Here is an 11,435-nt window from a genome sequence, read left to right on the forward strand (position 1 = left end):
AACTTGAAAAAGAATGGTGTTTTCTCTATATGTAACTTTTGATGAGAATGAATATATCTATGGATTAATTGCTACAGTTATAGTTTTCATTTTTTTGTGAAGTGTGGAACTTTGAATACTTTAATTTGGTTTCATGTTTCTTTTTTGTTGTTGTTGATGTTGAAATATTATTAGTTTTTCTTTAATGCTAATTTTGTGTTTTAGCTTTTGGTTCTAACTTATAAATCTTGTTTGACTTTTTTACATTGGTTTGACTATAATTGTGATGAATTACATGCTGACCAATTGGAATGCTAAGAATTGAAAAATTATTAGGATTTTTTTTAATTAAAGTTTAATATATAAATACTAATCTTTTTTTTTTTGTAGAAGATAAGTAAATTAATTTTATATTTATATTTAAAAGTTAATAATGACAATCACAAAAATAATAAATTAAAAACAAAAAAATGATGATTGATATACAATGCTTTCACACAGTGAGAATGTACACACCCTTCCCACTATAAGGGAATAGAGTTTGTTTGATCTCTTGATTTATAGGTTAGAAATCAAGCAACATGCTTTATCTATTATATTTGAGCCTTATTTATTCTCTATATTATAAAAAATGAATTGTTTATTATACATAGTTGTTAATGTAAGTCAAAGGAAAAATATTTTATAGTCAAATCTTCAAAATAATATTAATTGTTTTATATTATTTTAAAATATATTTTTCTTGCATTTCCTATAATTCAACCAGTAACTAATTAATTCTCTTAAGTGTCACCCCAATAATCAAATCCCTTAACTTAAGATTACATAACTATAAAAAATATTTCTCACACTTTTTGCATAATAAATTGATATTTTTTAGGATGCACGACTGCCCCTTCTAATAAGTGTCGCTCACATGAATCAAACCATTAACCTTTCAGTTATTACGATAATTTAGTGAGGTCTTACACCATTAGATTGTTTTACAACCACTAGACAACGTCTCATTGATTCCACAACTAAATGTTGAAAACAATATAAGAGTACGCATACAATATATATTTATACATAATCATATCATTTTCTATGTCTCATAAATTATTACTTAAATATAAAATTTGTGCACCATTATTATAAAAATTTATATACATAAATATTGCATCATAAATTTTTATTTCGATTACTTTTTTCTAAAATGTCAATAATAATTAATATTAATGATGAATAATACATTGACAATATATAATACGCCAAAAACAACTTAAAATATATTATTATATTTAACTTATAAAAAATGGTTGAGAATGATAAATGGTGTTAAAGAGGAACTAAAAGTTTGATATAAAGAGATCCATTACTGTTAGAAGAAAATAAAACATAAAAAAGAAGAAGAAGAAAACGAAACGGTATTTGTTCAACCAATGACGACGGTGCCACGGAGGAGCTCCTCCTCAACCTGAATGAACCCTTTCTCTCTCCGTTTTTCATTCAATTCCCTTTTTCCACTCTCATTCCTAACCGCATTTCGGTATGATTTCATCACATTTTAATTTATTTTTAATTTTCATTTTCATTTATCCTCATTCTCCGTTTCCTTAATTTCAATCTTATTTCTACACAATCGATTATTATTAGTACTATTATCATGGAAAATTATAATTATTAATTTATTATTATTATTATTATTATGTGTTAATTACTTATACCATTATTGTTATTGTTGCTGAGTTTGGTGATTGTGTTAGAGGTTGATAAGAAGGTGTGAGAGATTTAAAGTAGTGTGATGAGTTGTGTTGAAGAAGAAGATAAGCAATGGAGTTGTGGAAAACCTGGCACTGTCAATTTGCAAAAAGTGAGTTCCATTATGCGCGACATTGGAGATCCTTGTGTTTCTCAGTCCCCTGTAAAGGTTGTTATCACTGTAAGACTACAATGCTACTTTGTTTAGTATCAATTCATTTGGGTATTGTCGAAGTTCGATTTTTATTGATTACAACATCATGGGTAGCATTTGGTAGACATGTCAAAACACTGATTGGAAGAGAGTATGTGTTTTGTTCTTTGTTTGGTGTTTTTTTATAACTAAAGCATAAAATGAGTTAAAATAACAAATAAGTAGAATATTTTGGTTCCATCAAAAGGGTTGGAACCAATGGAATCATCATGTTTATCTTGTTGTCTTGTTCCATCCTACCAGAGTATGCATACTATATTGGTTTTAAGAATTAACATATGTTGATGTTTTTTCGTTGCTGATGATGCTCTAGAACTTTAGGCCAATTGCAATATTGAAGCACTTCTATAATAGATTTCGTATTGAGATTTGAGAGCCTCTTTAGCTACTCTCTCAGACTTCATAATTCTGCAACATATAAACTTACTATGTACACATTAGTCAAGATTCCTCACTGTTTCTCATTTGGACCACTGGATATCTCAGGAGACCTTTCTGTTCAATATAGAGACAAAGTCTTGTGATAATCTTTTCTTGTTTAATGTTTTTGATTGTCTTCATGGAGCAGGTAAACAGAATGCTTAAGCCAGACAAATGGCAAGCTATGTTTGATAGTGAAGGAAGAGTGTTTGGTTTCCGGAAGGCACTAAAGTTGATTGTGTTAGGGGTATCTTTCCATTCATGCTGTCATTGTTTTTCTTCTATATCACCATCATTACCATAAGGATCTTCTCCAAAATTTGTGTACTGCATATGCTCATGAATTTGGTGCAACTGTGTCATGTTTTATGTGATAAAAATGGTTGCCTATGATAGTAATGGATTTGAAATTTTTCTCTTGTTATAATTAAACCTGCTTAATTTTGTCTAAATCAACTCAGTTTTACTGTCTATAAGCTTGTTGGTGCTTTAGCTTGAGATGTTCTTTTCCGGCAGTTGTTATCGACTTGTTTTTCTTCTATTGTTTCTAGGGTCTATTCCTGCATATATGTATTTTTTTATATTTATCATTCACATTAGAAGAAGCTACAAAAAAAATTTGTGGGAAAATTCAATCTGGCTTATCGACACTATTTTACTTTCAAGCTGTGTTCTGAATATATTTAATTATTTATTGTAGATTATTTGATGCTTAATTTTATCTTGTAAGCTCATTTTTACGCCGATATAAATTATACATCTATACTCTAAGGACATTGAATGGAAATTTTCAAATTTCTTTTAAACATTTGAGCTAATATAACTATATAAGATTATTAGTCTTCTCTGATTCATTTCACTTGTTTTCGCCTTCCTGTTAGGGTGTAGATCCATCAATAAGATCTGAAGTTTGGGAGTTTTTATTAGGTTGTTATGCACCGAGCAGCACTGCTGAGTATCGAAGAAGATTGAGAACAGCTAGGAGGTGGTTGCATCCACTTTATTTGATTTGTTTTCTCTAGTGTTTCCTGGATCTTAAATATGTCTATTTTGCATATGATGATATTGAAGCTATGTTCTTTAGCCAAAAAAAATCACAACATATAACTCGCTAAATTGAATATATCTCTTAGATAAATTATTTTAGAGTATCATTGATGTTGTGGCCATGTGTCAATGGCGCAATGCATGCATGAAAACATTACTTTGGCATCTGGCAACTATTTGTGTAATTGTGTCAATAACTGGACGTTTAATTGTTGAACTGTATTTGGCATTGGATGACCACAAGCTATGTTTCAGTTATCGTATTATCTTTTCTGGGTTCTTGATAAATGTATTTATTTTTTATTGACATCGGTGGGGAACTTTCCTTGCAGGGAACATTATAGGGACCTGATTAAGCAATGCCAATCAATGCATTCGAGTGTAGGAACTGGTTCTTTAGCATATGTTGTTGGATCCAAAGTTATGGATGTCAGGACTTCATCTAAAAATGACCAGGAAATGCAAAATAAAATAGAAAGATCAACTTCTAATGATAATAATAGTGAAGTAGGGAAATGTTATGAAAGGAGTATTACTTGTACAGAGGCAGGAAATGTAGGCGAACAGGAAAGCTCCAATGATTGGTTTGACATAGTTAGTTTGAGAACAAGCACAGATAATGCAACACAGGATCCATTTGTGCAACAAAACTGCAGTTCCCCAAAGTATGGAAGAGAATCAGATGGATCACATTATGTGAATGACAGTAGTTTCGACTTTCCACCTTTACCTGTCACAAATCTGTTTGAAAAGAGTGGTAAAGATAAAAATTCAGGAATAGAGAATGGTGATAAACATTCTGCACAACATAAACAAAGATTTGAAGATGACAGAATGCATAGTTTTCATATTGATAACAATGCAGACTTAGTTATTGAATCAAATGATCAACATCCTCTTGCTACCTTCCATGGAATGGACTCTGAAATTGAAATTGCTTCACCTGATGAGGATGAACCAGGTTTTCTGCCCAATAATAATCCAGTTTATGACGTAAAGATGGTAAATCAACTAAAAATATCAGATGTATCCCACCCAGCAATGATAAGCTCCTCAATTTCTCAAGGATTGCCTGCCAGTGAAGATAGAGTATCAGAATGGCTTTGGACCTTGCATAGGATAGGTATCTTAAATTGTATAGTGTGTCTCTCCCTGCACCTGTAGTCTGACAGAGAAATTGATATTTTCTTATTGATGACATCATATGTTTTATTCTGTAATTCTTTCCTGCTAATAAGGTTGTTCCTTTCCAGTTGTTGATGTTGTGAGGACAGACAGTCATCTTGAATTCTATGAGGACACAAGAAATTTAGCTAGAATGTCAGATATTCTTGCTGTCTATGCATGGGTTGATCCTGCAACAGGGTATTGTCAAGGTTGTGTTTCTTCCTGTGATTTTTTTTACTTCTTGCCAGTTGCGAGTAGATTTTTTAGGAGCCCTGTTATGCTGACTTTGGATTCCGAGACTAACATTCTTTAAACTGAATATTGGATGTTAGGTATGAGTGATTTGCTGTCTCCCTTTGTTGTAATCTTTGAGGATGATGCAGATGCATTTTGGTGTTTTGAGATGCTTCTAAGGAGAATGGTATTTGCAAATTTTGCTGAGATTCAACAGAGTTCAACTTCTATTTCAGTGTCTGACTTGTTTTTTGTGTCATTTCGACAGAGAGAAAATTTTCAAATGGCAGGGCCAATTAGGGTGATGAAGCAGTTGCAAGAATTGTGGCATATCCTTGAAGTATCAGATGGGGAAATGTTTGCCCACCTGTCCAAAATTGGTGCTGAAAGCCTTCATTTTGCATTTCGTATGTTGCTAGTACTCTTTCGCAGAGAGTTGTCTTTTAATGAGGCTCTTTCAATGTGGGAGGTTTGTGCACCATGCTCTGGGTCCCATTCTTGTTTTTCGAGTTTTGGAAATTCAAGTAAACTGTAAACTTTAACCACCTTTTGTTTGCCTGCTTCTGCTTGGGGAGGTATGGTTGGTGGCATTAGACAAAACTGAAGTGTGATCTAGTTTTGAGAGTAGTTGACCCTACTTAAGAAGCTAGCCTGTCTATTTTCTGTTTAATTTTCAAGGTGGAATTGTTGATTTGCTCTATTACAATAAGTCAATTGAAGGTGGAGATTAACCTCCCAATATACCCTGTGATTATTAGTTTAATTAAGTTTTCGGGTGTAAGAAGCATGTATATGATTTTCGAAGAGCAATTAACTAGTTGGTTCTTTTTTTGACAAAGAGTTGGCATATGGCTTTGAAAGTATCATGGTAAAGATCATTATGATTCTGCCGACTGTAATTTAGATATAGTATACATAATATCATGTACCATTGGTTAACCAACCCTTTTGATACATCATTGGTTTAGTTAGTCCATGTGTGGTTGATTAATGCTGTAATGCATCTATATGTTTTTCGAAGGTTAATTAACGAGTTGATGTTATTTTTTTATAAAACATTTTCCTTTGAAAGTATTATGGCAATGAGCATTACGATTATTTGAATGCTGACTGTAATTTAGATATAGATAATATCAGGTGCCACATTAATCAATCCTTTGGATACATTGTTGGTTTACTTAATCAATACATCGTCACGTTACTCTTGTCTAATGCAGATGATGTGGGCGTCTGACTTTGACGAGTCCTTGGCCTACGATTTAGAAGATAAATGCCTAGAAGCATTGGCCTTACATCTTTCCAGAGACTCAAGCAATGATATGAGAGAAGAAATTGCAAATACCGATGAGGGTAGTGTGAAGAGTGGTTCACAATCAAACCAAAAGGAAAATGACAGCACAAAAGCCAGTTTACAGTCAAATCATGCGAACACAAATCACTCTATATATGATGTCAAATTGAAGTCACTATCATCTCATGCCTTTTGTGGCTTGGCAAGGAACATCTTTCAGAAAATTGATAAAGTCCAAATGAGAACTATTTCCTCCTTAACAAGCAAAGGAAATGATGAGTTGTCCATATTCTGTGTCGCAGCAATTCTTGTCTTAAACCGCCAAAAGATCATTCAAGAAACAAAATCCTTTGATGATATGATAAAGGCAGGTGCATTGATCTTTTCAAAATACTTTTATCAAGCAATTAACTGATGCTATGGAAATCATAATTATTATACTACTTTGTTTTTGCTTTTTAAGTTTAGAATGTCTGGTTTTGGGTATCCACTCTGTTCACTTGGATTGGGTTATGTTTTGATCTGGAAATGTGAAGTTGATAATGTGCAGAAAGTTTTGTTTCACGATGCACTTTGTATTTCTTGATGTTTTCCCCCGGTCACTTGTTGAATAATTGCATATATTGTTTAATGGGGTCTGGTGTGCTCTTTGTAGCGAGGTGTGAGGAGCCTGTGTCTATTATAGCTGATATCTCTCTTCCTTTTTAAAAATAATATTAATCTTTTTTGTCTCAAGTGGGTTCTTACATTGCATATGAAGCATGAGCTTAAGATTGTTTTAATTTAAACCTGGATTTGGGGTTACTATTTGTCTAACTAAAACTCCACTGGCAATATTTTTTTTGTTTGCATTTTTCCTTCTTTTTTCATTATACTCTTGTGATTTCCCCAAATCATTACTTGAATCACATTTCTCTGTATTTTTAATGAGATCTATTTTCAACTTTGTTTTTCTAATTTTATTTTTAGTGTTCTATCCATTCATAATGCAGAGAAGGAAGATAGTATTTCAACCAGGGGATTATTGTGCATTTTCTAATTTTATATTGTAAATTTACATATTGCAGATGTTCAATGACAACATGTTGAAGATCAAGGTAAAAAGATGTATAACCACAGCAATCAAACTCCGAAAGAAATATTTTAGCAAGGTAAGTCGTAAATTTGTCATTTTCCTTTACCTGGCCATAAAAAAGAGGGCATTAACTGCTTTTGCAAATTTTTTGCTATTTTTTGTTTGGTGAATGTTCGGTATCATTGAGTTAATTTTTTAATGGTAAAACAAACTGTGGAAGGACAACTATGTGTTGATCTACTTCATCTCATTGTGATTAAATGTGATGATTGTTTTATTTAACAGAATACTTACAAGATGTCTTCCTTCCAATGTTTCTATTCTAGTGCAAGAAATTTTTTTGAAGTTAAACCAGTTGCTTTCCACTGTTATTTATAATTGTGTCAATGCATTTTCAATGGTTTTTCTACAAACACATGGGTTACATTTTTTCTATATTGCTTAGATTTTGTTGGTGAAATCGAAGTTTCATCTCTTGATAGGTAATCAAGAAAAAGAAGCATATTGCAAAGAAAGGGGACTAGGTTAATATCATTTTCAATCTACTTTTGTGGAGAACGCACTGAATGACATTGAGTATCACTTATATGGCCCTGGTTTATGAAATTGGAGTCTGGTGTAACCTTTTATTATTCATTACTTATCCACTTTTAATGGGAAGCTTTGTAGAGTAAAGTGCTTTTGCTTTTGGAGGTTCGTCCTGCTGTTGTACCTCTTTACTCTTTTTTGAGGTAATTTCACCATGTTGTGTTTTACACTTTGTTTGGTGGCCTAACTTTTGGCAGTATTGCATAGATTAATAGATGGTCTTTCCCTAGGCTTTTCTGTAATGGGTTGCACCCAATTTCTGTTCCAAATTTTGGAAGTTTGATGCGAAGATTTGAGCTAAAAAGAGGCCGTTTTATCAGGCTCTCACACTTGAAGTTTTGGGTGTAACTAAGGAATGAATGAGGAAGGCACGGTTGCGATTTAAGAACTTTGTGTGTTTTCTGTTTTCGCTTTTGTAGCTCATGGATGATGAAGAAAATTGTGCGTCCCTTGACCCACTTCCTCGGGGTTGGATGTGGATAGTGGAATGAAATCTGCGTCTCTGTGATAAGGAGTTCTATGACTTTAATTTACTTGTTTCATCCCACTAGAGAGAAAGTAGGTGTAGCACCTATTGTGGCACAAATGGTAGAATCTCACCTTATGTGGTTTGGCTTTGTGAGAGAAGATCACTAGAAGCCCTATTAAAAAGAGTATGTGGGGTGGAGGATAGCCCAATAGTTAAGGCTAGAGGGAGATCAAGAAAAATTACAGGTGAGACCATTAAAAAGACAGATTTAAATGACATTTCTAAGGACATGGTTTATGTTAGGACACAATGACTTAGTTTGATCCATGTAATTGATCCCACACAGTGGTGAAAGCCTTTGTTGTTCTTTTATACCTTATGAGAGATTCATCTGTTTTTGTCTTATTGGAGCATAGTGCAAAAAAGATTGACAAGAAGGTACCACTCAATAGCTCAATTGTCAACGCACTAGCTTCATCTGCATTTCCTCTGTCGCATTGATGATATTTTGGAAACAATATCAATTTACTTATTTAATACTGGAATCTCGTAAAAAATTTGAATATAGATTATTTATTCCAAGGCTAAGTGTTGCAATTGGTTAGGTGTAAGTTTGAAGTTGATTATTTTGGGATTGAATACATATATCGTTTTTCTTCTTTTTTTCTCCCAATTTTTCCTGTTTAGACTTTCTTGTTTAAGTGAGGAGTTTGTTCTGTGAGCAATGTACTTGTTTTCCTGTTAGGAAGGTCATGTTAAATATTTATTTCCCTTTAGTATTTGAATTTTTTCCATTGCTTATGTTTTGTTCTCTCATTTTCTTCTTATTGAAGCTGGTGCAAAAAAGATTGACAAGAAGGGGATTTTTCATCAACCTTGTTGCTCCAAGGTCCAATCAATTTGCAATCTTGGATACTTGGCACAGGTTATGCAAACAAATTTTCTTTCTTTACATGACTTTGGACTCAGGTGAGATTTCTGGTCATACATAAATCTTTTATTGCTTGGAGGATTTGGAATCCAGAAAAAGCACATGCATACAAGAAGAGGGAGGACATGAGCAAAGCGATTATTTAGTTTTAAAAAGCACAATCAATTTTGTGGTGATTTAAATTGGCAGAAGAAAGGATTCATAGTGGTTTGTACATGCTAGAAGTTTGGTAGAACTTACAAAGGACAACAGTTGTTATGAAATCGTGATTCATGTATTATTCTTTACTTTCAGAATACAAACAACTATGTTTAAAATTAAACTGGACATGACATAAAGCATAACAATCATTCCATTTCACATACTACTAATTTAGCTTGCCCTTATTTGTGAATCGACAATGTTGGCGTATCTCTCCCTGGTTTCCTGTTAAAACATTGACATCCCCCAAGTTGTTCATTGATTCAGCAAAAGCTTTTCGAAAATCTTCAAATCCAGCAGCAAACTCCTCAGTGATCTGCTCAGTGTCCTCACCATATAATAATTGTTGATCAATTCCCAGGACAGCTTCGTGCGATAGGATCCTTTTGTAGTATGTTTCTGTGAATTTGTAATTTGATCCAGATTCTGGGTTTAGGTATACCAGTGGGTTTGGCTGTCCCCTCTTCCTTAGCGGGCAAGATCTTCTCAGTGTATCTAGAAATGCGCCATTCAAGCTTGGGTCTGGTTTTCCTGTGCCATTGTAGTTATACAGCCGATCACCAATGTTGCTACATTGTGTTCTGCCTATTGAGTGTGCTCCTATGTTGATAAGAAACATACATTCATTTAGAACATATTAGTATGAAACTACTACTACATTGTATGCTTAACTTACCTAAAAGTGTGGTCATATCTAGTACATTCAAGCCCCTTGATTTGAAATATGCTAGTGATTCCTGCCATGAGATTGATGGTGATGGCAGGTCCACTGATGCAGCATCTGATTTCGTTCCGTCCTTTCTTCCTCCGAAAACTGGATAAGATGGTGCACCTGCCTGTTGACATCAATCATCAAAATAATTAGTCTTTTCCTTTTGCCCCTTCCAGATTTTAGCCAGGAGGGGCTTGTGGAACGAGTCAAAAGTAGACTAGTTTGTTCGAAAGAGTACCAGATGAAGAGCATCCCTGGCGGCGAATTGGAGTATATCAGCACAGGATACAACTCCCTTGCATTTAGCTTCTACAACAGCTTTAATCTTGTCAATTAGTATAAATCCTCCCAGCCCCAGGTTTTGTGGTGCCTTTTTCTCTGGGTTTGGTCCTTCATCAAGCAGTATTGATGCGTCACAACCCTAAGCCACGATAATGTGATTTAGATTTAAGGGTAAAAAGAAGGGAAAACATTCACTTAAAGGTAAGTGAAAATGAGTAATGTTTCATAAATTGTGTTCTATCATCTATGCTTTATCAAAATCTACTTACTAACTCTTAACTAAATTACAAAGGTAGATCGAAACAAACTGAGACAGCAGAATTTTTAGACTTATAGTACTGGTTATATGTTTTCTACAACCACTTCTAAGTAATTATTTCAACCACATTTGAGGCTGCAAAATATGTTGCTTTTCTTTCAATGTCTCCATTATTCACAAAATCTCTCTTTCTTGGGTTAAAAGTTAGAAAGATGGGAGAAAAGTATAAAACATAATACAGGATAATATGGAATGGGACATACATATACAAAACAGTCTGAATAGACCAAGCGTGCAAGCTTTGCTGCAATGCTTTTGTCGTACTTATAGAACAGCTTCACTTCGTGGCGGACATATTCCTCCACATAGTGGCATGTATGGTTGTAGTAATGCCACTTCAACTGTGACTTCGGACCTGTCCGCGCCGCCTCTGCTACCCCGTGATACAAGCTCAGCACCACAAAGACTACCAGGGGGAAAGCAAAACACATGATTCTCCCCATTTTAGGTCACTCTCACTACCAAGTTGTTCTTGCTCTTAGTATATCACTAACTAAACCTTGTGTTGCACTGCCATGAAAGTATCCCCTCTTGCTGCTTATATAGCACATACAGTCTTGGTGTCCACAGAGTGGAATAAAAAGAAAGAAACCATAGAATAATGGGTTTCTAACATGACTGATGAAACTCACAGGTAAGATTGCGTACATCCAATGATTCAAATTATGGATCACATCACGTGATGTGGCCACAATATTTCGATTGCACATCACACCACAATTGTGGTGTAATGCTGAATCACAATGATGTAGATTATTCGGCCTCC

General features: G+C 34.0%; 2 protein-coding genes across 7 annotated transcripts; one reads left to right on the top strand and one right to left on the bottom strand.

The window, feature by feature from the left end:
• LOC109358683 (small G protein signaling modulator 1-like) lies at positions 1,735-9,515 on the top strand. 6 transcript variants are annotated; one of them, XM_019603065.1, is made up of 11 exons: positions 1,735-1,900; positions 2,502-2,600; positions 3,235-3,338; positions 3,733-4,523; positions 4,654-4,776; positions 4,900-4,988; positions 5,070-5,270; positions 6,019-6,459; positions 7,160-7,243; positions 7,650-7,898; positions 9,058-9,515. In XM_019603065.1, the coding sequence occupies exons 1-10, from the start codon at positions 1,763-1,765 to the stop codon at positions 7,689-7,691; spliced, it is 2,112 nt and encodes a 703-aa protein (XP_019458610.1). In that variant the 5' UTR covers positions 1,735-1,762; the 3' UTR covers positions 7,692-7,898; positions 9,058-9,515. The 6 variants fall into 6 exon arrangements, with proteins under 6 accessions (XP_019458610.1, XP_019458613.1, XP_019458614.1 ...); XM_019603068.1 differs by having other exon boundaries at positions 9,062-9,515; XM_019603069.1 differs by having other exon boundaries at positions 1,735-1,888.
• On the bottom strand, positions 8,736-11,233 carry LOC109358684 (probable peroxidase 26). The gene is made up of 4 exons (XM_019603071.1): positions 10,873-11,233; positions 10,307-10,489; positions 10,033-10,192; positions 8,736-9,956 (listed from the first exon to the last, which is right to left on the bottom strand). Exons 1-4 carry the CDS (start codon positions 11,110-11,112, stop codon positions 9,523-9,525), a joined length of 1,017 nt encoding a protein of 338 aa, XP_019458616.1. The 5' UTR covers positions 11,113-11,233; the 3' UTR covers positions 8,736-9,522.

Source organism: Lupinus angustifolius, chromosome LG10, assembly GCF_001865875.1.
Source record: "Lupinus angustifolius cultivar Tanjil chromosome LG10, LupAngTanjil_v1.0, whole genome shotgun sequence".
NCBI classification, from domain to species: Eukaryota; Viridiplantae; Streptophyta; class Magnoliopsida; order Fabales; family Fabaceae; genus Lupinus; species Lupinus angustifolius.